Source organism: Leptopilina heterotoma, unplaced genomic scaffold (genome assembly GCF_015476425.1).
Source record: "Leptopilina heterotoma isolate Lh14 unplaced genomic scaffold, ASM1547642v1 Lhet_59, whole genome shotgun sequence".
NCBI lineage: Eukaryota > Metazoa > Arthropoda > Insecta > Hymenoptera > Figitidae > Leptopilina > Leptopilina heterotoma.
The window spans coordinates 1,538,786-1,565,303 of NW_025111133.1; the positions used below are offsets into that span (position 1 = coordinate 1,538,786).

At 22.9% G+C, this 26,518-nt stretch overlaps 2 protein-coding genes across 3 annotated transcripts; both read right to left on the minus strand.

The window, feature by feature from the left end:
- Positions 1 to 2,872: 2,872 nt before the first annotated feature.
- LOC122508960 (uridine phosphorylase 2-like) lies at positions 2,873 to 6,857 on the minus strand. The gene is made up of 6 exons (XM_043622653.1): positions 6,700 to 6,857; positions 6,143 to 6,266; positions 5,901 to 6,062; positions 3,826 to 4,011; positions 3,241 to 3,573; positions 2,873 to 3,029 (listed from the first exon to the last, which is right to left on the minus strand). Exons 1-6 carry the CDS (start codon positions 6,732 to 6,734, stop codon positions 2,937 to 2,939), a joined length of 933 nt encoding a protein of 310 aa, XP_043478588.1. The 5' UTR covers positions 6,735 to 6,857; the 3' UTR covers positions 2,873 to 2,936.
- A 3,148-nt stretch (positions 6,858 to 10,005) lies between these two features.
- Positions 10,006 to 24,805, minus strand: LOC122509057 (uridine phosphorylase 1-like). 2 transcript variants are annotated; one of them, XM_043622819.1, is made up of 7 exons: positions 24,731 to 24,805; positions 22,342 to 22,924; positions 13,580 to 13,703; positions 11,813 to 11,974; positions 11,336 to 11,521; positions 10,753 to 11,085; positions 10,006 to 10,515 (listed from the first exon to the last, which is right to left on the minus strand). In XM_043622819.1, exons 2-7 carry the CDS (start codon positions 22,371 to 22,373, stop codon positions 10,330 to 10,332), a joined length of 1,023 nt encoding a protein of 340 aa, XP_043478754.1. In that variant the 5' UTR covers positions 22,374 to 22,924; positions 24,731 to 24,805; the 3' UTR covers positions 10,006 to 10,329. The 2 variants fall into 2 exon arrangements, with proteins under 2 accessions (XP_043478754.1, XP_043478753.1); XM_043622818.1 differs by lacking the exons at positions 22,342 to 22,924; positions 24,731 to 24,805 and adding an exon at positions 15,538 to 16,108.
- Positions 24,806 to 26,518: the final 1,713 nt, after the last annotated feature.

Genomic DNA, 26,518 nt, shown 5'->3' on the forward strand with positions numbered 1-26,518 from the left:
AATAATAATTAATATTTCATTAATGGGTAAATTTAGGAACTGAGGGGAGGAGGAGAAATTAAAATTGTTATTGATCCTTGATCCTTTGATTGGTGCCAAAAGCCGTCACACTCGCAATTTCTTTCTAAGTTTTTAGATATTATAAGCTACGACATGAAAATTCCACGACATTGTCGATTCATGCTCAAGTTATTTTTTATTATCAATTTTTCGTTCTTTTAATTATTTTTTCCTTGACTATTATTTATTTTAAAAAAAATATTTCTACTTTTTTAAAACTTAAAAAAAACCGTCAAACAGGAGAATTTATTTTAATATTTAGACTAATTTTTATACCTTTTTTTAAAATTAATTTTCATTTAATTGGATATTTTAGAAATTATTTTCTAACCCTATAGTTTAATTTTTATTTTTTTTGTTTAGATAAGAAATGTTTTTTACAAAAAAAAATTTTTGTTTTTATAAAAAGACTTAATATCGAGTAGATAAGTTTTTAAGTGTAAAAGTTTACATTTCCAATAATGTATTTTGACACAGGTAGATAATGAGAAAATGAATCTTATAATTATAATAATAATAATTTGATAAAATATTTTAAAATTATTATAATTTTCAATATTTGTGAAATTGTTTTGAATTTAAAATTTATTGTATGCTCCTTATCTGCAATCTCAAGATTATCTCAATGCGGTTGACGGCCGTAATAATTGTAATAAATAAGTTTTGTGATAGAAAAACGACAGATACTAATTATTGTAAGATGTATACGTAAATTTAGAATTATTATACATTTATTATACAGAAGTAGATTTAAAATCGATATAATATTGTTTTTAATCTCCATGAAATTGTAATTATTATTATTATTATTATGTAAATCAAAGTACAAGGTGGCCACTGACGAAGAAAAAAAAAAAAAAAAAAAAAAGGAAAATTTGTATAATTTTTCATTTTACTATTAAAAAAAAGAAAAGTATTTGCGACAAAAGGAAGTTATTTGTTTGAAATTAAAATTCTGATCATAAAAAATGATTAATTCGGGGAAAAAAATATTGCAAGTCTTGAAAAATAAATCAAGGTGAATTCTGCTTTTTTTTATTCGATTTATAACTAAATTCACCTAGTTTTTCTTCTCGTCGTTTTTAAAGTTTCAAGGTTCGCTGATGGCCACCTTGAATGATCAATATTCATGACGATTCATTGATGGCAAATATGTAATAATTATCTCCCAATATTTTTATTTATCACACATTATAAAAATACAATATGTATACATTATACATATTTAAAAATCATTATAGATAATAGATAAATCTTTATAAGAGGCTGATTAAGTTTAGAAATCTTCTGATGTATTCGATACATTTTGATATGATATTATAGATTAAAAAAAATAGCGATGACTCGTTTTTTTAAACGAGCATTAGAATATTGACGAATTATTATAATTATTGTTAATTAATATTCATTAATTAATGAAAAAAAATGAAATAAAATAATAATTATCAATAATTATTATAATTGTATTGCATTCACGGTAATTATTTGTAAAATTTGCCCTTTACGTACACAAAACACATTGCAATATTTTGAAAATTAAGGCTTTAATTTTATACACTTCCAGTGAAATCGACGAGAGTTCGATTGTGAAATAAAAAAATTATCAACAGCAATATAAAATGTGCAGATTTTTGTTTTCAAATTTATTAATTTATGAGTGAGAACTTTGACGAAATTGGGTTGCTTCCCATGTAAAAATACTACTGAAATAGAGTTTATTCGTATTTTATTTTTTATAGTGCAAAAAACAGCCTGCGTTATTATTTTTAATAATTTAATGAAAAATGCATTTTTTTGAAACTAGAATAATTTTGAACGCTCTTTAAAAATATTGGTAATAAATTTCGTAAAATTGTTTCTTTCGTAAAAATGTTTTTAATAATATTATAGTGAAAAATGCATTCTTCAATTTATTGCCAATTTATGATGAAGACAAATTTTAACCATGTATTCGTTATTAATATATGAATAGTTAATTATATAATTAATTTCTACAATTAACTGATCGTGAATTAATTGTATATATTAATTATTGATATATTAATAGACAATCGATTAATACTCAATATATTGATAAAAATATAATTGTAATATTAATATGTTGATAATAATATTATCAATGTGTTGATATTAAAAGTTGATGTATTAATATTTTTAATATTAATATTAAGTAAAGATTTTTATTAGATACTGTGAGCGATGATAAAGATGATTTTTGTAAATTGTAAATCTCATTTTTTGTATATTATTATAATTATTGTATTTTTTATCTATCTGAAAAAAATGATTGTTCCGTAATTTTTGAATATCCGCTAATCGTTAATAATAATAGATACAATGTATACTTAGTATAAATATTATATTACATTGATTCATTTTATTAGCACTCATCATTGTGCATCATAACGGTGAAACGACGTCGATTATCGTCGTATTTCCGCAGGCTTCATAGTTATATTTGTATATTGGCCTATGAAATAAAAAAATGCATTCTCTGCATCATATACAGTTTAAAAATGTAATCAAATCGTTTCTTCCTCTCATCCGTTTAGTGAAAAATTCTATAAACTCTATAAAAAATTATAGAATTCTATAAAATATAAAAAACTATAAAATTCTATAAACTCTATAGAATTCTATAGACTCTACAGAAAACTATAGAATTCTATAAATTCTACAGTTGATTAATTTTAGTTTTGAAAATAATTTCAAGGCGTAAAATCAAATAATTGGTTTGAAAATAAAACAATTTTTTTTTATTAATTAAAATATACAATTAAATTCATTTTATTTATAGTTTAGAAATTTTTTAAAAATTTAAATACTTATTGTTTTAGGAATTATTCCTTAATTTTTAAAAAACTCAAGGAGTCTGTTCATTTGTTGATGAGTAATTTTCGTAAATAGCGAACAACCACATTTTGAGGTCTCGCTTCGTACATTCGACGTTTTTCTGCCGGCTCGAGAACCTGGAAAAATTATCACACCGATTTGTAAGTATTCTTAAAGTAATTAATCCAAAATAGTTAAGAGTGAATTTTTCAAAATCAAAATTGTGTAAAAAAATTTATTTTCTTTCTACTTGTAGGAAAAAGTAGTGATTTTGAAAAATTCGATTGACTTTCTGATTTAATATTCATTTATTATTTTATTTATTATTTTACTAATAATTATTTTTACCTGATCACCCTCAAGACGATTTAGGAATGTGACACAAACGATGGCGGATTTTATTTTAGCCAAATGAGTGAGTGCACCGAAACAAACACACTCCATTTCAATATTTAAAACTCCATTCTTTTGCAATTTTTTGAGATAATTCATACGATCATCTTCCGAAAATGTACAAAAAGCTCCATCAAGACGACCCTGTCCTTCATAGAAATCATTGGCGCACATTGTTTTTCCCACTCTTATTTCGAAATCATCGTCAGGAAGTGAAAGATTTTCTAAATCTTCCACCAAAGTTTGATCGAATATCGCAGGTCTCTTGACTAATTCGCCAGCAACTGCCTATAATTTTATGGACAAAGATAATAATTTTCTTTTAATTTTAATTTAGGATTTTAGGAAATCCTAAATTATTATTTAGAATTAATCCTTTTATTATTTAGAAAATGAAAATAAAATTTAATTATATTAATTTAAGCAAATGGTATAAAATAAAATTTAATTACATTAATTTAACAAATGGTATAAAATAAAATTTTTTTATTAAAATTATTATTTTATTATAGAATTATTTCTTTGGCTACTTATATTTACCATTTCGAAATCAGGTCTCAATAATTCATCAAGTGCACCATTGGTGATGACAACAGTTCCCGGTTTAACGCCAATACCTCCACTGCTTCCAATTCGAATTATTATTGGATCTTTCGCTTCGGCATAATGTAATAATTTAAAAAGTTCTATAAGCATAATACTTAGTGTAGGGACTCCCATTCCGTGCTAGAAAAAATATATGAAAATTTATTTTACTTAAAAATAATAATTTTTTTACCCGTTTCAGAAAAGGAAAATAGACAGAAAAACTGCAAATTCAAAATAAAAATCGGGAAATTCACAAAAAAGGAAAAATTAATTTTTTTACGAATTCTAATAATTTGGTAACATTGAAGAAGTTTAATTAAATAAATTCTTTGAAGATTACAGAATAAACTGAATTTTTAGAAAATTTTAATAAAAAACTTGGTAAATATAATTAAATTTTAAAAAAGAGTCACAATTGAATGAATTCTTGTTTGTCAGTGTAAAAATCAGTATTAAATGCAAATTGCATCTAGAATAATTTAATTTCATAAGAATTATAACGAAATTTTTGTTACCTAAATTACTTTTAAATTTCTTAAAATAAATTTTTAATTACATTTAATTTAATTTAATTATTTAAATACTATTTTTCTTATTTAATGATAATAAAAGCGAAAACGTTACAAAACATTTTAATAAAATTCTACGAAGCAATCAATTTCTTTTCATAACTTTTAATAAAATTCTACGAAGAAATCAATTTATTTTCCAACCTTTTAATAAAATTCTTCAAAACACTTCAATTATTTTCAATACAATTGTAATTGAATTTCAAGAAGGAATTTAATTACTTTGAATTAATTTCTTTGCAAAAATTCAATTTTTACTTTTTAAAATATCATTGATACATTTTTTTACGAATTCAATTATTTTCAATACAATTGTAATTAAATTTCTTGAAAGAATTCAATTACTTTCAAATAATTTCAATTTTAATAAACTTATTCGGAAAAATTCAATTATTTTTAGAAATTTAGATAAAACTTGTTTATAAGAATTGAATTTTTTTGATTACAATTTAAAAAAAAATTTTGGAAAAAATTTATTTATTTTCAATTAATTTCAATTTTTATAAAATTTTTCAAAAGAATTCAATTATTTTCAGAAATTTTGACAAAACTTGTTTATAAGAATAGGTAAGATTTTAATAAAATTTCTGGAAAAAATTTATTTATTTTCAATTAATCTCAATTTTAATTACATTTCTTGAAATAATTCAAATATTTTCAATTAATTTCAATTTTAATAAAATTTTTTAAAAGAATTCAATTATTTTCAGAAATGTTGATAAAACTTGTTTATAAGAATACAATTTTCATAAAATTTCTGGAAAAAATGTACTTTTTTCAATTAATTTGAATTTTAATAAAATCTTTCGAAAGAATTGAATTATTTTAAGAAATTTCGATAAAATTTGCTTTTAAGAATTAAATTTTAATAAAATACGAAAATATTTAATTACTTTCACAATTTTGATAAAACTTGTTTATAAGAATTCAATTTTTTTTACACAATTTTAATAAAATTTCTGAAAAAAATGATGTATTTTCAATTAATTTCAATTTTAATAACTTTTTCCGAAAGAATTCAATTATTTTCAGAAATTTTCATATAAAATTTGATTATAAGAGTTTAATTATTTGCAATACAAATTTAATTAAATTCTTAGATGAAAAATTGAATTATTTACAAAAATTTTAATGAAATTCCTTGAAACAATTCAAATTATTTCAGATGCAAAATTATAACAATTTTTAACAAAAATATTAGAATTTTAAATTTAAAAATATTCACTTATGTTAATAAGCGAATTTGTAAAAAAAAAAATTGTTGGAAAATAAAATAATTTATGATTTATGTATTTATGTAAATAATTTCAATTTCAATGTCAATAATTTTTGTCAATATTCTTATTCTTCTTAGAAAATATTTTCTTTTTAAAAACAGTAAATTATAAATTCATTTTAAATCAATTTAGATAATAGAAAAATAGATGCCATTCTTAATTTAGGAAGCATTGTACCTACACTTATTGACAAAATTGGGCCCACTTTAAAGATGGCATAACGATGCGAATATTCCGAATAGTCAATTACTTTGGTTCCCGTTTCAAACAGGTCAGACATTTCTTTTTCCGCATAATAAGCAAATTCTTTCATTCGAGAGTCAGTCCCACCTGTGCAAACGAACTGAAAAAGTAAATTTTCATACATTAAGCAATCTCTCACTAAAATAACTATTTATGTGAATTAATATTTTCTATTCTTACTTTAATGTCTCCGAACATTTTCTTCAAATCATGAGTACTCGTGTCAAATCCAAGATGATAGAGAACATCATTCTTCAAATTTTTAATATAAGGATTTTGAAGTTGCACCAATCCATTTTCATTTCTATGAAAGAAAAAAATTATTATTTTCAAAAAACAATAATAAAATAAATTAAAATAATTATTATAATAATTATTTTCTATTAAACATTGTTTGGAAAATATTGAGCAAATATGTAGTTTTTGGAGAAAAAGAATATTTATAGAAATAAATACAAATTAATATAAATTAATAAATTAATTAATATTAATAAAAAAAATAACTAAAAATTTTTCTTCATTATAAAACTTGGTGACAATAATCAGTTTACAAACAATTATTATCAATTATATTATCAAAAGCCATTGGAATTATTTTCCAAGGTGAAAGTATTAAACTTAAGTAAACACAATTTTCAATTTCTTGATTTTAGGTAGTAAAATACCGATTTTAAATAATTTATTATAAATTAAAAACTAAAAATATGGTACAAAAATCTATTTAAAAATTCCATTACCTCTGAATTTGATTATTTTCCTCTTTTGCATCCATTTTCAAAAAAACAATTTCGTTAGTTAAAAATTCGAAAACAAATTCCCACAAATCTTGTACTGAAGCTCTTGACGGTTCGAAACGTACTGCAGTATTTATGAATCATACAACATACTTTCCCTATTGAAGTCCCTTGTCACAGTAGAGAATCACTTTTTGAATCTCCTGTATGTCACATTTCTAAAGAAGATAACATTATCTCATTCACATTTTTTTTTTATTTCTTCCGAGCTGATATTGTTCAATTTAAAAAAAAATCACAAGTTAAATAATAAAACAATTAATTAATTCTGTCAAGCAGTTTTTTTTATTGTCCTTTTAAAACGTAACGCACATTCAACAATATTTTTTAAATAACTCGTAGCATTTTGTAGTTCGTAAAAGGACATTTTCGATATACAGCATTAATTTTTATTTTTTTTTTCTTAAATGAATAACTCTTGGCTGCAAATGCGATCACAACAATAATCGGGCAAATATTTTTTGAATATATATATTTTTTTTGGCTTTTTCTTGTTTTTTTTCTCTCTTTTACAAAGTTTAACAATAGCGAATTTTTTGTCGCTGAAGTTAAAGCACTTATTTAGTTTTATCAACTGATGTTTTTAACAATTAATGACTAACACGCGTAGTAATCTTTTTTTTAAATAGAATAGAATTACTTTAATACACAGTATATATTTTTTTTAATATTAAATACAATAATTTTGTAATATTTGTTAGTAGTAAAATCGACTTTTACAGGCTTCGCTTAATTACGATAAAATTTATAATAACGAAGAATCATTATTCTCAACGATTTCGTGTTTCTACACTATTATAGCTGTTTAACAATTATGCATCACAGATATATCGTTGTTTTATAAAGAAAAGATATTAGATTTTTCCAAAAAATTTTGTTATCAATGAATTAACAATAATTACGTATAAATGAAAATTTAGGAATTAAAATAGTCAAGTTATTAATTCAATTAATAACAAAATTTGAATTTTTATTTTTATCGGTAAAAAAATTCTCTTACTAAAAGAAATCGATTTTTTAGTTTTTTTTTTATAAAAATTGTCATATTTTAATATCATCTTAAATAATTAATAGAAGTGTACAAAAACTGATTTTCAAAAAATGATATCGAACTTGAAATAGAAAATTGGAAAAATTGAGGAATTTGTAAATTTTTTTTGTTAAATTCCATTTATTTAGTTCTTTAGGCCCAGTAAACTTTTTATTTAGCGAATTTAAAATTTATTTCGAAATACTTTAAATTAAATGCAACGTAGCATTTATTATTTAAAATTGCAGTTTCTTAAAAAGTGATATAGAGAGAAAGAGAAGGTGAAGACATTTTTTTTAATAATTTATAATATGCGTTCAATTATTTTGTTTTAATTAATTATTTCAGAAACTGTACGCTCTGATTACTACGCAGTGTTTACAATAGTTTTTTTCTTTAAAATATTCTCTTCAACAACCATACAGTAAGGTAATTGTATATAAAAAGTATATCGTATGTCTATTAACATTGACACAATCAGAGTCATTTGGTTTTCAAATATTGCGAATTATTTCAATTTTTATCTCGGTAATTGAATTTTAATTTTTGTTTAAATTCAAATTTTAATTTTAATTAAAACTTACATTTAAATTCAAATTTTAATTCAAATTAAAATTAAAATTCAAAGTAAAATTTAAATTCAAATTTTAAGATTTAATAATTGAAATTCAAAAATCTAGTTCAATTTCGTAAACGTGAACATTCAATTAAAAAGTATTGAAGAAGAAAAATTTATTTAGTTCATTTTGAGAAAAAAGTTGCATTATAAGCAAATTTTTTTTTTTTAAATCTGTTTCACTTTAAAATTTCGCCTTGTTTTCTTCATTGAATCAAGACTCATGTAAACCACACATATACACATACTTATAGTAAATGATTAAAATATCTCATTATTTAACTTTTCACATTATTTTTTGTTCATTAAATATCTCGCATGCACGACAGAGATTAAAACAACACATATTTCTTTCATAAAAATTACAAGGAATGTATGATTAAGGAACTTTATGTAAGATATATTTTTTCTTTAATCGTCGTATTCGCTAAATAATCAAAAATCCCATAAAACTGTCTACGAAAAAAATTTACTTCAATTTAGAAATTTTTTAATTCATTTTTTAAATTTACTTCATTACTTGAATATTAAAAAAATAAAATAAATGTAAATTTTCAACTCGACTCGAATTAAATTAAAAGAAAAGAATTTTTAAAAATTCAAACATTCGAAAAAAGTGAATTTAAAAAAGTTAATTTAAAAAATTGAATTTAAATCTATTTAAAATAAAATTTTCCAAAACTTTGTCTCCTAGTGTAAAATGTCGAAACGTTAAAAAGCACATTGAAAAACATCGAGACAGTAAATATTGAATTATAGTAAACAAGAAACAATTTAAAAATTCCCGTAAAATTTATCATTTTTCATACATTTTCCCCCATAAGACTCGATTGTTTATAATGAATTTTTTTGAGCGTTTTTGCAAAATACAATAATATGGATATGTAGCCAAGAGTGGTCTTGTTTGCATTCCGAACACTATTTCCATAAAACTCATTCTAAAATCTCCAAAAACCTGTGTTCAGAAAATTTGGATATTTTTTTTTGTACTTGATCATCGCGCATTGAGCACGAATTAATTTTTAAAACCATGCACAAGAATAACAATTTTTTCCATCATCTTTTAAATCCCTTCCCATATTTTTTTTAATAACAGGAATAATTCATCTATTCATCAACTACATCCAGCTTTCTTTTTTTTTTTCTTTGTAAATTGTTTACAAGGTTCACAATAACGAACAAGAACTGTAAAAAGTACATAAAACTGATAAAAGTCAATACTGATGGTTTTTTCTTTACTGGAAAATTGGTAAATGTTATTTTATAAACGTTTTACCATTTCTTTTAAAAGTATATGATTCTATTTTTTTTCTCTAAGATTCATTTGCATTCTAATTCTATTTGCAACTATTTAAAAATATTCAATCTTCTAAAATAATACATTATTATTATATGGAAAGTGAATAGAAAAATTACTAAAAAAAAATAAATAAATAAAGAGAAAGAGAGCTTTAATGAAATTGTAAAAAAACCTTTTTTTTCACTTTAAAACAATAAGTTTTTGTAAAAATGTTCTAGAGAATAAAACGGACAAAAAAAGAGAGAATTCAAAAAGAAAGAATTCAAAAAGAATTCTTTTTGAATTCTCTCTTTTTTTTGTCCGTTTTATCTCGGTCTAGAGAATTCAAAAAGAGAGAAAAAAATATTAATAAAATGTGACAGAGAAAAATTGTCATTTTATATTATAGAGAAAGAGAATTTCATTTTAAGAATAAAATCAATTCATTGAATTGTTTAGTAAATCGATTAATTGAATTCCTGATAAGACGGGAATTTTCTTTTGAAATTAATGAAGCGGGCTATCTTATTTGAATACAAGTTTGATAAATTGTTCTAAAGAACAAAAAGGTTTTTTCTCCTTAATTTTTTTTTAAATATTATAATAAAGAAAAAGAAACCTCGTTACAAGGTTTCTGAACCTTTTGTTTTAATCATAGTTTTCAGATTCCTGTTGCACGAGTTTAAATCGTCGGGGGCTTTTCACACACATTGAACCGTGACCGTCTAAGGACGTGAAACGACCTTTTCGTTGTAAGTGCCTTGTTATGTATCGAGCGATTAGAGTCTGAGGTCGCTTTTGCAATTCGTCCAGAACCTCCTTTGGTGAATTGACCTGTTGGAAGAATCAAAATTAGAATTCACTTTTTACAATACAACATTATTTATCAAAAATATATTTTTTAATTAATTTTTTAAAATTAGTTTTTGTAATTCGTTTTTTTAAATTTGTAATTAATTTTTTGTAATTATTTTTTTTTATATATTTACTTTTTGACTAAAAATAAAATTTGGTAAATAAAAATTGGAAACAAGGGGAAATTAAAAAAAAGGAAATGAATAGAAAAAATACCTGATCGCCCTTAAGTCGATCCAGCATTGTGACACAGACGACAGCGGATTTAATTCCAGCGTGATGAGTCAGAGCGGCGAAGGCAAGACTCTCCATCTCAATATTTAGAACATTATTACTGTGAACGTTAGTGAGATATTCCATTTTTTCAGTTTCCGAAAAATCACAGAATGCACCGTCCAAACGGCCCTGGCCTTCGTAGAAATCGCTACAGCACATTGTTTTTCCAACCACCGTATCGTAAGGATCATCGTGATGAGCGAGGGCTTTCAATTCACGTGCCAATTGTCGATCCAGTTTCGCTGGTCGACGAACTAATTTTCCTAAAATTGGCTGAAACGAAACGATTTTTTTAATATAAATTGAAATTTTCTATAAAAAAAAATCTTTTCTATAAAATAAAATGTAATTTTCATTTCTTTTCTTTTCTATAAAATAAAATGTAAATTTCATGAAATGAAAAAATGATGAAAATTACATTTTATTTTATAGAAAAGAAAAATTAAAAAGAAAAATCACATTTTAGCGAACCCTTTTTTTATGCTTTTAGAGAGTAAAAATATAAAATAAAAAAAAATCTTACACATTCAAGATATGGATTCATCATTCCATCGACAACTTCCTCGGAGACAACGACAGTTCCTGGTTCTAAGCCAATTCCACCACATGTTCCAAGTCGAAAGAAAACAGGATCCTTGACTCTTGCATGATACATTAATTTAATGATTTCGTGCAGAAGAATTCCAACCGATGGAATACCCATTCCATGCTAAAAATAAAATAAAAATAAAGATCAGAAAATATTTATTCACTTATTGTTCTACATTCCATTTTCAATGTCAAGGAAAATTATTTGTTTTCAATCAAGAGTCATTGCAATTTATTTTAATCGACAAATAAAACCAGTGAATTCGATAGCGAATAAAATTGATTGATTATTGAACTAATAATAAAAGTTCTTCAACTTTGAAAATGAATTCGAATGTTTGAATTATTTATTGAATTATAAATATATATATTTCTGGTATAATATCTTTGATGAAATATTGAAGGTACTTACACTGATGGAAAGTACAGGACCGACTTTGTACATTGAATAACGATAAGAATACTGACTGATGTCGAGCAGTGTCGTTCCTGCAGGAAGTTTGTGACCTATTTCTTCCATAATGAAGGAAGCGAACTGCTCCATTCGCTTGGGAGTTCCTCCCATGCACACGAACTGAAATATTCAAAGCGTTTCACATATAAGTTCTTTGATTTCATCAAACAATTTTCTAATCATTGAGTTAAAAATTAATAGTTCAAATTTGCTGCGAGAGAGTTAACTTTGACTTGAAGTTAATTTATTAGTCACTCAAGTATATCAATTGCTAAATTATGAAAATTATTTTAAAAACAAATTTCCTTACAAAGAATAATTTTCACGAAAATTTCCATTAAAGTAATTTTCAAGTAATTTTCATTTTTGAGTTTCTACATTTTATCGATTTAACAAAATTTTTCAAATTTTTCAAATTTTTTGCAGATATAATTTCTAATTATAAATCTTATTGATCTAACAAAGTAAGATTGAAAATTTCCAATTTTGCTTTATTTTTAATATCTATTTTTGGAAAATGATTATAAATTTCTTATTAGAGAAAAAAGCAGTGAAATTTCATTTTGTATTTGGTTTATTATTGTGCTTTCTAATTTTTTTACTTTCAAATAACAATTATTTCAAGTGCTGAATGATTTTGGATTCATAATTTAAATTTTATTTAATAAAATTTATCGCAAGAATTTAATTATTCAATTCTAATTCAATTAGAAGGAATTCAATTGTTTTCAATACAATTTTAAACTAATTTTTCGAGAGAATTCAATTGTTTTCAATACAATTTTAAACTAATTCTTCGCAAGAATTCAATTATTTTTATAAATAATAAAATTCTTCGCAGGAGTTCAATTATTTTCATAACAATTTTAATTAAATTTAATTAATTCAATTATTTTCATTTGAATTTTAATAAAGTGTCTCGGAAGAATTCAATTATTTTCAGAACAATTTGAATTATTTTTTTTCAAAAATTTTTATTTAAATTCTTTTAAAAAATTATTATTATTTTCTCTTTACAAAAATTCAATTATTTTCATAAATAATAAAACTTTACAGAACAGATATCCGGAAATCAAAGATTATTATAATAATATATCTTTTAAAAATATTTAATTTAAAAAATCTATTTAATAAATTTTACATTTTTTTCTATTTTAGAATTTTACATTCGATTTTTCTGCTCATAACTGCTATTAATCTGCTCGTTACAAATTTGAATTTTATAAATAATACAAGAAAAAAAATTTAAATATAGAATTGCAATCGTTCCGATGATAATCAGAATCAATTCAGCTACTTGTAGCAAATCATGAAGAACATTTATACGATTATAGATTATGTCAGAGAAATTATCGCAGTGATGCAATATCTAATTTGAATATAACACGAGTTTAGAAAATCATTGATTAATTTTCCATTCTTCACCGATAGAAACAAATTCCAATGAGTAAAAATTTTCTAATTTTAAAAACATGAATAAAAAATGTTCCAAATTATTTTAATTTTGTTCGTTTTTCCCAAAAATTTTTTTTTCGTAAAAATTCTGAAAGATTGCTATTTATCCATTTTTAATTTGCCAATTTTTTGAAACAAAAAACACTGAATTTTATTTAATTTCCAGTTATTTAATTAAGTAGAAAAAAAATTGAGAATGCTTTTTATCTACATTACACTTTTTTTTCTTTTCAGCAAATAAAAATTACGGAAGAAATAAATAAAATTTACCTTTACGTCTCCGAACATTTCCACCAGGTCGTGAGAGCCACTTCCAAGCGCCAGATGATAAAGGATATCTTGATCCATGAGTTCGATGTTAGGATTCCTGAGTCTGACGGATCCATCTCGATACCTAAAAAAATGGGCAAAATTAATTGACATAAACAATAATTAATCACTTATTAATATTTGATTGATATTAATTTGAAATTTATCGAAAACTAATTTTCTCATTTTTCACTCATTTCCTGTTGCATCTGCTTATCAATCAATATTATTTATGAGACGTTATCAATTCGTCACTGAACTCTAAAAAGAATAAGTGGAAAATTTTTTAAATCGCACAGAATAGAAGTGACGAAATGGAGAATAAACAGAAGAACCACAAGTCGTTGGTATGATACCTTTCAAAAAAAAATTCAATCTTTAATTTAAGTTTTCTATTTTTCCTTCTATTTTCTCTATTAAATAAAATTTTCATTTTATTTACAAAGTAATTTTTATTTTTTCATTTATTTTTATTTATTCTAATTACTTTTCGTAAGAATTGTTTTTAATTTGGACGATTTAAAATTGAAATCACGCATAGAAGTCAACTTTTGTAAACAAAAGTGTTGTGATTTTCTTTATTTATTATTATTATTCATTATTAGTCGGAATTATATGAATATATTTCCAAAAAAAGATTTTTTAATCGAATGATAATTGCATCATGTGGCTCAATATTTATTTTTCTCACGCAAAAGTCCTGGGAAATCTCTGCCAAAAGGTATTTTTTTCAATTTTAATTGTTATTGACAATTTCTCGCAATTTCGTTCTATCGAAAGAAATTTACCTCGAGACTACGAATTTTTTATAAACTAATTCAATTATTTTTAATAACTACAGTAAATAAAATTTTCCTAAAATAAAAAATAAAATAAGAATACAAAGTTCGATAAAATTAAATTTTCCAAAGATTGAAAAAAAGTAAAAAGAAAATTTTTTTTTTTGAAAAAGTAGAAAAAATGGAAAAAAATAGAATAAGGAAAAAGTAGAAGAGAAAAAATAAAAAAAGGAAAAAGTAGAAAAGAAAAAATAGAAAAGGGAAAAGTAGAAAATAAAAAAAAGAAAAACGGAAAAAATAGAAAAGAGAGAAAAGAAAAAATAGAGAAGGGGAAAAATTAAAAAGGATAATTTAAAAAGAACGTAAAAAAGTCATTTAAATAATATCCGAGTCATTCCGTTAGTAATTGGTCCTTTCACTTCTCTATTCAGTCAGTTAAACTTCAACCATTGTGAAATTTTGATGACTTTTCTCTCCTGCGAGAGAAATTCATTTTTTTAATGACGAAAATAAAAAAACAGTTACAAAAAAATCAAGTTACAGTATTTTTAAATAAAAACTAAACTTTCGAAAAAGAGTTAATAAAAAATGCATTCTTAATATGACAAGTGTCAACATTTGATACAAAAACCTGTTTTCTGAGATAAAATTATTACATCATAATTGTCAAAGATAAACAATATTTACTCAGAATCATAATATGGAACCTGTTCATTTATTTTTCCCTCCACTAATAAAACTCCCAGCAGGATTTTTATTTATTTCTCATCCCATCTCATCAAGCAAAAATTTCTCAAAATACCAAAAATTAATTTCTGGAAAAAATTGCTTAAAAAATAGAAAAATAAATCGACAATTTGTTTTTTAAATTTGAAAAATAGAATTTTAATTAAAAAAAAGGAAATTGAAAATAATTCGGTATCTGTAGATTAACCTTTGTAAATTAATTTCTGAAAAAAATTTCTTAAAAATAAAAAATAAAATTTAATAGAAAAATAAGTTCGAAAAATAAATCGCAAACAATTTTTTTCGAAATTGAAAAATTGGAGAATTTTAATAAAAAAAAGGAAACTAAAAATAATTTGGAGCCTATGGTTTAAAATACCTTTGGTTTCACTACTTGAGCTAAGAAATAAATACCTGAGTTGATTATGTTCATCAACGGGACGTTCCTTATTTATTTTGTGTTCAAGGACCTCTTCCACTGGGAGTTTTAACTGACACTCGTGATTGTCCTCGCCTTCAACTCTCTTATAATCACATGTACATTCCGGCATTTTTTTTTTGTTTAAATATCAAAAATTGAAAAATTGAAAAATTGATAAATTGATAAATTAACAAATTTCAAAAAACAATTCTCACAAGACTGTTGTTTAATTATTTTCAACTATTAATATTAATTTATTCGCGAATACTGTTTATTAGAGTGTCATGTATATATAGATGTATAAAATTGAGTAGGCACAGCGAGCGAAAAATTCTTCTCAGCACACAAGTAATTTAATTACAGTTCTACTAAATTATTATTATTGATAAAGAAATAATTTTTCGAGTATAAAAATTTATTGGCGACAAAATTTTGATATGGAATTACACAATTCTATAGAGACGAATAACAGTCTTGTAATAAACTTTGGTTGTTAGGAGTAAACCTTTTATAAGCTTTCGTCCCACCAAGTTAACAGTTCACGGTTTGCCAGCTTACTACCACATTTTCGTCTGGCAGCTGACAAACCAACATATAGACAACATTTTATATAGACTGCATTCCGTCTGTTCATAAGATGCAATGTGCCCTTTAAAATATTCTCCTTCTCCTCAAACTCTTTCCATTTTCAAACATCGGGCGCGATGTAAACATTTTTCCAAAAATTCAAATAGAAATCTGACTACAATTTTTACATTTTTCCAAATAATTTTCTATTTCTTTTTGAAAATTAATTTTTACAAAAATTATTTTAAAAAATAAATTTGTATTATTTTTATTTAGGTACTTACTTGTCTTTCGAGAATCGAAAAAATTATTTTTATTCTACAATAAAATTTTTTTAATTATTTACAAATTATTTTCATTATTTCCTTTTGTATTTTGAGATTGTGAACACAATTTTCAAATGTATGACAGTATTTTTTAATTATTAATAATTTGATTAAACAAAAATTTATAATTTAGTTAAATAAAAAAATATTCAGTTAAATAAAAATTAATGATCTAATTAACAACCGTTGTACTCTGAGTGTCTATTCGCAATTTGAATTTAGTTCTTCTTTCCATTTTTGTTTCCTAATTTAATTATTGCATAGAATTTTATTAAAATTTCTGAACATAATTAAATTTTTTCGAGAAATTTAATTGACATCGTATTGAAATTAATTGAATACCTTCGAAGAATTTTATTATTTGTAAAAATAATTGAATTTTTACGAAGAATTTTATTTAAATTTTGAAAAATAATTCAATTGTTTCAAGAATTTTATTATTTTAGAAAATAATTTTATGTTTGCGAAAAGATTTATCAAAATTTTAGAAAATAATTTCATTTTGGGGAAAAATTTCGGAAAATTGTCGAATTGTTTCAATGATTTTTATTATTATTTATTCAAAAAATTGATTTTTTACGAAAAATTTTATAAAAGTTCTTTAAAATAATTAAATTGATGTGATGATTTTTATTGTTTATTAAAATAATTGAATTACTATAAGAAATTTTATCAATATTTTCGAAAATAATTGAATTACTGAGAAGAATTTTATTATTTTTGAAAATAATTGAATTTTTTGGAAGTTTTTTATTAAAATTGTTGAAAATAATTGAATTTTTTCGAAGAATTGTATTAAAATTGTTGAAAATAATTGAATTCTTTCAAAAGATTGTATTATTTATAAAAAATAATTGAATTTTTATGAGAAATTTGATCAACATTTTTAAAAATTTAATTTAATAAAAATTAATTATTTAAAATACAAATAGAAATTAATTTTGTAATTAAATCAACAAATTAATATGCAAATAAATAAGAAGACTGAACGAAAAGAAATTCAAAAAAAGAAGTAAAAATAAGCAAAGACTGAATTAATTTTAAATTATTATTTTAATTCGTAATTAATAATTACGATAATATTATCATAATTAATGATGATTTAATTAGCAAACTAGAATGAGAAAAAAGTTGAGAGTAATAAAACATGGAATGTCTGAGGCGAGCTAATTTCTAGTCATCCGAGTATATAAAATATCTATATAATAACGAAAGATTATCACAATTTTTTACGGTAGAATAAAGATTTTAACCTCGAGCATTTGTAATAATCATCAACAGTTGCTCTAAAAATTTTAACAAAGAATCAAATCTAAGTGTACAAAAATATTTGTATCATATTTTTTCTCATGATAACTAGTAAAAAAAATTTCATTTCTGAAAAATTTCATTTCAATTTGAAAAGTAAATATTCAATCATTGAAAAACAAATATTTATTTAAAAAAATAAATAAATTTCCTTTATTTGAACAAAATGTTTAAACATCAAATTTAAAATTTAAAAATTTTAGATTTCTATTTAAAAATATCAATTTTAATTTAAAAAATAATAAATATGTATAAATAAATGTTTAAAAAAATGTACAAATAAATAATAACTAATCAAAGAATTCTACTTCATGAGAAGAATCGATTTTCAATTAAAATTCTAATATAAAATTTAAAAGCAGACTTTTTTGAAAATAAATCTATAATTTAATTTCCAATAAACTTGTGTATCGTCTTTAGTCGCCTATCGAAATTCGATGCAAATTGTACAACAGTTCGCCCGATTATATAATATCCCGATGCTTGAAAATGCATTGAAAAAAAACCATTTTACAGGAGAAAACTAAACAATTTTTTTTTATTTTGCACAACCACATTCAGAGGTTGTTTTTATGGAGTTCTGAAATTACGAAATAAAATAATAACTCGCGAACCGATTTAATTAATTAATAAACAGAAAAAATACAGGGAAGGTGATTTCACGTCAGCAAAAAATAGACAAAAAAATGGAAACAAAAATGATAAATTAAAAAAAGAAAAAAGTAAATAAAAATGATAAATTAAAAAAAGAAAAAAGTAAATAAAAATAATAAATTAAAAAAAGAAAAAAGTAAACAAAAATAATAAATTCAAAAGAATAAAAAGGTAAATAAAAAAAATAAATTAAAAAAGTCTAAAATAAATATAAAAAAAAATTGAAATAGGCGAAAAAATAAAATTAAAGTATAAAAAAATTCCCCAGTGAACGTCATTGTTTGGAAAAAAAGAAATTAACAACCATTAACGTCCGAGATACGAAGTAATTGATTAAATTTATAATTAAATAAAGGAGTGCCATGAAAGTTTTTCCAATAAAGTTTTATCACTACCAGACTAAATTTTATATATCTTCTGTAAATTTCTTTTTATTAAAAATATTCAAATAATGTAGTTCCTCGAGGGGAGAAAAAATCAAGTGCACCTTACGCACATTAATTAAATTTAATTTATGCAGAATTATTCTTCTCATTAAAAAATTGATTTTTTTAAAAATAATAATGATAATAATAATGGTGATAATAATAATGGTGATAATAATAATAATAATAATAATAATAATAATAATAATAATAATAATAATAATAATAATAATTATAAAAATAATAAAAAGTATTAAAAGAATCATAACAAAAAATGTACACCCGCAGAAAAAAATAGATTTTCCTCAGAGCCTACCAAACTTTTTATTTGGTTCAAATAAAAATTTTATTTGTGTCGAATAAAATTTTTATTTCAAATAAATAATTTAATAAAGTCTGAAACAAATACACTTTTATTTAACTCAAATAATTTAAATTTGGTTAAAATAAATTTTTCTCTGGTTTAATTCTGAATTAACAATAAAATTATTAGTGAAAAAAATTAAATTATTTTAGTATCAATGATCATTATATATTTTATTCTAACTGTAATTTGATTAATTTTACTCTTTTCTCTGTAAAATTAAAAAATAAAAAAATATTGGAAAATTGAAAATATCTATAAATATTTATTTTTATTATAAATTTTATTCTGTAAACATAATTTTATTAATTTTACTCTTTTCTATGTAAAATTAAAACTGAAAAAATATTTTTAAAAAATAAAAAATGTAAATATAAAAAATAAATTCTTGCTTATTAAATTGAAAATGTTTGCAAATCTTTTTTAATGTATAATATATGGAGATATATTTGAAAAATGTCAAACTCCATATGAGGATGTCCAATTATATTTTACTATTTACAAGACTATTGAAATCTACACAATACGCTTCCATGTACACTTGCATGAATGTACATGTACATATATATATTTTGTAATCTATGTCGTCTATAACAGTTTCATCGATCGTCTGTTCAACTGCAGTAATCTATATTCTTTCATCAAACACTATAAGTATATAATAAATAAACTCAAAATATTCTTTGTCTAATATCTTATCCCTAATTCTTTTATTTCAAAACAAAGTCTAATATTTAAAAAAAAAAAAAATTTCCGTAAATAATTAAGTATAATTTTTATTATTTTAAGACTTTTACTATTACTACTATTATTATTGGTATTATTATTTATTTATAATTATCTTTTGTATTTATTACTATTTTTCAATTATTGCTATTTTTTATTCAAATTACTGTTTTTTATTTATTACTACTTTTTATTTACCACTATTTTTCTGTTTATTACTATTTTATATTTATTACTATTTTTTATTTCTTACTATTTTTTATTTATTACTGTTTTATATTTATTACTACTTTTTATTTACTACCTACTATATTTATTTATATTTATCTATTTATTTATTAGTATTATTTTTTATTATTATTATTTACATATTTTATTTATTATTCCTATTTTTCACCAAGTGATAAATTCCATTATAAGACAAAACACTTTTTATTTATTATTATTTATCTGTTAACTTTTTTCATTATTATTTTCTTTTCAAATTATTATTTTTTTCAATTACTATTCCAATTATTATAAACACATTTCTTCGGAACTTTAGATGTATTATTATTTTTTATGCTGCGGTAAAAGTTAAAATCGAGAAAACTGAAATCAATAAAATTAAGAGAGAAATGTGAGAATGAAAGTTACAGATTTACCCTCGAGTGAATGGATTTCAGGATAAGTGAAACAAAAAGTTGAGGGAAATAGCGAAATGATTGTCGGTTGTCTCAAAAAAAAAGAAAGAAAAGAAAAAAAGAAAGAAATTACAAGTCTCCACGGAACACCGCTATTCAAAGTCAGTAATAATACAAGAAATATTTCCAGAAACGAATTTTTCTTTTTTTCATTATTAATTTCAATTACGTTTTTTCATTACTAACAGTTTTCACTGCGAAATAGAATCATTCAACAAAATTCTTTCTCAACTAATTTCTTCCCTTAAATTATTATTATAGTCTTGAAAAATGTTAAAATTATTGACAAAAATAAAAATTATTTCCTATACATTCAACGAGTAATTAATTACAAAATTAAGGTTCTTATATTTCGAAAAATTTATTTTTTCGATTAATTTTCAATTTAATTCTATTTCAATTTAATTCTATTTAGCAAACAAAATTTATAATTGTTGGAAAAACTAATTTATAAAATTAAATATTTTAAACTGTTAAAAATATATTTTTTTTAATTTTTCAAAAAGATTTTTTAATTAATTAGTAGTGTTTTAATAAATAAAAAATATTTACCTACAGAAAAATTATTTGAAGCAAATACAAATTATTTGAGTTAAATTAAAATGTATTTGTCTCAGAGCCCACTAAATTATTTATTTGTTTTAAATAAAAATTTCAGTCGACGCAAATAAAATTTATTTGGAACAAATAAAAAGTTTAGAAGGCTCTGAGTCAAATATATTTTTTTTCCTGGGTGTACATTAATATTTATTAATATAAATTTTTATTTATTAAAACTGAAATGGAATTTGAAGCTCAATGGAAATTGAAATTAAATTGTAATTGAAATTATTAATAATTCTCAAGTATAAAGAAAAATTTATTTTAATTTATTCACCTTGAATGATATCAGTAATTTTGACCTACAAAAAAACGCAATTTTTTTTTATCTCTAATTTAAAACAAAGAAGATTAGATTAGATATTAGATTTTCGATAATTTTTGAGTCATTTCTACAGTGTTTAAAAAAAATGTCAATGAGAATAATTTCTAATTTTCTCAATACGAAAGAAAAATTTTCATTTCACTAGCATTATTTCTCAGGAAAATTTAATTTTCTTATTTTCTTTAACAATTAATAAATGTTTAAAAAAATCCATAACAAGTGAGGTTTGCGTTTAATTAAATCAGCTAACTTTCCTGAATTAACGACTCTCTACTCCTCGGGAATATTTAAATTAGTATTGACTAAACAGATGTTATTTTCGTACACTGCCGCACAATATTATTTATTTCAAATATTTTCTAATTCTCAAAAGATATTTTTTAGCAAAAACAGAAAAAAATAAACAATTCAGAAAAATTTCTATCAACTATAAAATATAGTTCAAAAATAAATAGTAAATATAGTTCAAAAAGAAAAAGTAGAAATAGAAAACGAAAATAGAAAAAAAAAATTGGATATTTTTCCAATCTTCTTTCTTTCTCTTCAAGTCTTTTTCCAGAAATAATTTTTTAGGGGACTTCTAAATAGAACTTTTCCTCTTAAAACAAATCTTGAATTTGTCAGAATATTCAAAAAATTGATTTTTGGATATCTTTACAAAATTTTGCAAACTTTTCCTTAATTTTCATTAATTCTGTGCGAAAATTGGAAAAATAATTGAATTTCAGATATAATTTAACAGGAAATGAGAAAATGGAGCAAAAGTATAATTACAATTATTTAATTAACATTCGTTTTGAATTTTAAAAAAGTACTCACTCGTCAGTTTCTTCTTCCTCGAGGAGATTCATTTTAATTTTCTAATTTGAAGTATAATTTGAATCCTTGGGTGTGAAAATTTTTTGGAAAAAAAATTTGAAGGTCAAATTGAGGTTCCTTGGGATGATAATGTGGGTGCAGCAGTCTTTGAGTTGGTCAACAGTCGACGGGGCGACACCCAAGGATTTGGTTCCTCTTTGACTGTACAATATTGTAACCAAGCGGCAGCTTTGGTGGATGCGCCTTTTTCTTATGTGCTCTCAGGGTGCGCATTAAAGAGAGTTCGTCGAGAACTATATAATATCCATTCCAAAAGGGGGACGCAGAGAAATTTTGAGCGCGCTTGCGCTAAAAGACATCACATCCCCTACCATGGATTAAAACCGAAGGTAAAGATTCCTTTTCCTCCTCCTCGTGCGATGGGTTGGTAACCAACAACCCCTCCTTTTTCCATTGATGCCAAAAACTGCAGGAGCTGAGAGGGTGAATTAATGGGGCGGGATACAACTTCAATTTTCGAGGTATCAAAATCCTTCTTCACGACTGTTTTTTCCTCACCGAATATTTTCTGTATTTTCCAGATCTGAAAACAAAATTTAGACTAGAAAAAATCTATAATGACAAAAATTCATGGAAAGGATAAAAAAAATTCCATTTGCCGAAAAATGGAATTTTTTTCTCAATAATATTGCCTTTCTTCTCTTTTTCCAAAGTGGAAATTTTTTTAAAGTTAAAACTACACCTAGAGAAAAATTCAATTTATAGGCCAAATTTTTTTTTTAAAAACCGTATTTATTTTTTATTATTATTATTCTTTACACAAAATTATTTATTTGAATTAAATAAAAGTATATTTATCTCAGAGTCTACTGAATTATTTATTTGTTTCAAACAAAAATTTTATTCGACAAAAATATAATTTTCATTTGAACCAAGTAAAATTCTATTCAACTTAACCCCTTCGCAGTCTAGTTGAAAATCGCTTGTGGTCCAAAAACGGTCCGAAAAAAAAGTTTACAAAAAAATATGATTTAATCATATATAAGGTTTTTGGGGTCGCTGAATTCGAATTTGAGGTTAATTTTTGAAAATTCAAAATGGCGGATCCAATATGGCGACCAAATATGGTGGATAATTTTAAAATTAAAGCGTTTTAAGGGAAATTCATTTCTCGGGGGTTTTCGAGGTCGCTGAATCCAAATCTGAAGTCAGATTTAAAAAATTCAAAATGGCGGACCCAAAATGTCGACTTCAAAAAAAAATTTTTTTTCAGATTCCCTTAAAACTCGTTACTCGGGGGTTTTCGGGGTCTCTAATTACAAATATGATGTCAGATTTTCAAAATTCAAAATGGCGGATCCAATATGGCGGATGATTTCAAGATTGATGCGAAAAAAATATGAAGTTACCTCAAAAACCCCTGAGTAAACATTTTAGACAAATTTGTCAACATTCAAAAAATTTGATCGACATATTGAATCCAAAATTTAGCATTTAGAAAAACGAACATCAAATTCGAATTCAGCGACCCCAAAAAACCCCGGGAACGGAATTTCGATCAAAACGCATAAATTTTGAAATTATCCGCCATATTGGATCCAACATTTTGAATTTTGTAAAACGAACATCAAATTCAAATTCAGCGACCCCAAAAACCCCCGAGAAACGAATTTTAATCGAATCGCATCAATCTTGAAATTATCCGCCATATTGGATCCGCCATTTTGAATTTTAAAAATCTGACATCATATTTGTAATCAGAGACCCCGAAAACCCCCCAAGTAACGAGTTTAAAGCGAATTTGAAATTTTTTTATTTTTCGAAGTCAACATTTTGGGTCCGCCATTTTGAATTTTTTAAATCTGACTTCAGATTCGGATTCAGCGACCCCAAAAACAGTAGTATGTACTTCGCTACTAAAATCAAATCATGTTTAGTATTTTTTTTTTGAGATGGCCATATATGGCCACAGACGCAAAGGTGGCACGACTTTTCGTGGCCATATATGGGCCATGGACTGTTAAGGGGTTAATAGATTTTATTTGCAACAAAAAGTTTAATTCGCTCTGAGAAAAATATTTTCCAGAGTGTGAATTTTATTGAATCACTAGAAAAAATTTTATTTTTGATAAATGGTTTTTCAAATAAAAATTTACTGATGTTTGTCAATTTTCTATACAAACAAAAAATATGATTTTTTCCGATTTTTCTTGACTGATAAAAATTGATTGATTTTTTCCTGCTTCAAAAACAGTTTGTCAATTTTCTTTCAAAAAGAAAAAAAAAAAGATTTTCATCCCAATTTTCTTGACTGACAAAAATTCATTGATTTTTTCCTGATTCAAAAAAAATTTACAGTGTTAAAAAAATAAAATCTGAAAAATATTACCCAAAGTCTTTGAAAAGGAAGAAACGGTCTAAATGAAGCTCCATTGGTCCTTTTTTGTTCCTTTTTTTCTCTTTCAACTGAAAAAATCAAAAAATAATTTAGATTTAAAATTCAGAATCAAAATATAATTTAGAATTAATTTTTTAAAAATCTTTTTATACTACTTTGGACTAATCAATAAACTTTGTTTTTGTTCCAAACAAGAAATGAACTGAAAAGTTTCTTCAACGCTATATATAAATTTTTATTTTTATTAATAATTAATTAACAATTATTGTTTTTCATTAAATTGATCGTATGACAAAAAAATTAATAATTTTATTATTTTCTCAAAATAAATTTTTTTTAAAGGTAAAAATGTTTCTAAAAGAAATGAAAAGATAAAAATGTTTTTTTGTAAACAATTTCATTTTTAATATTTCAGACAAAAGTTGAATTTTAATAAAAATATGCAATTTTTTATCAAAAAGAAATATTATTTATTCAAAACTAATCTTTTAATTGAAATTTCTAATTAAAATTGAAATTTTCTTATTTTAATTTCTAATTGACAGAAAATTGCAATTATTATTATTTTAAATGTAATTTTTAATATTTTTACATATAAAACATTTAAGTTTTCACTCTTCAACCTAAAATTAAAAGACAATTAGTGTTCAAATTTCTTTCAATTCAAAATACAAAACTCTTGTTTACGATTCATTGATTATTTCTCCAAATTCCTGAAAGTTGTCGAAAAATAATAAAGTCAAATTTTTCCTAGAAACAAAATTGTTTAGTAAATTAGAATGAAGGTATTTGTTAAGAAAAAAATGTTCAATTTACAAATTCTATTGAATTATATTTAAAAAAATATTGTAAAAAATAGGAAAAAAAATTTTATAAATAATTACTGCCTTTGAGGAATATAAAGAAATTTTTAAATCTGTATTAACAATAATTAAATAACTATGAACTTACAATAATGTTTCTTTTCTCCATAGAATCGGTTTCAGGTTCAGAAATTTCTTTTTAATTTCTGATTTTTCTACATAAAAATCAACGGTGATAATTGTTTTCTAATTATTTTTTTAAACAAAATTTTCTTCTTTTTCACTCTTTCATTATGGGGTGATTCTTCTTTTTTTAAAAAATAAATCAGTTATTTTACTTTTTATGAATTTTTCCTTAATTATCAAATCACTAAAAATTGAAAAATTAAATAAAAACTCACTGAAAAAATAGAAAATTGTTAAAATTTATCGTATGACTGTCAGAATTTTCAATAATTTAAATTTTAATAATATTAAATTAAACAATTAAATAATTAAACTAAATTTTAAATAATTTAAATTTATATTTCATTTTCTATATATTTGAATAATTTAAATTAAAATATATTTTATTTAAAAAAAACGGGAATGTGTGATTTGTCCTTTTGCAGAGAATCACCCATAAAACAAAATTGCCAAAAAAAGTAAAGCAGAAGAAAAAAAAATCATATTTTCTGCAAATAAAAAAAAATTGAATTTTTTACTAAAAAAACAGGAAAAAGAGTAAACTTAATACCTGTGATAAAAAAAATTGTTATTGTCTCAAAAATGATACATATTTTAAAAATAAAAAAGTTTTAGTTTTTTTAGTTTCATAAACTACTTTGAAATAAATAAATAAATAAAGCTATTTATAAATTCTGTATTATATATTTTATAAATATTCATAAATTATAAAAAAGAAAATCGAACATAAAAAAAAGAAAATAAAAATAAAAGATCAGGAAAGGTTCAGTATCGCTTAACGTCCAGTACG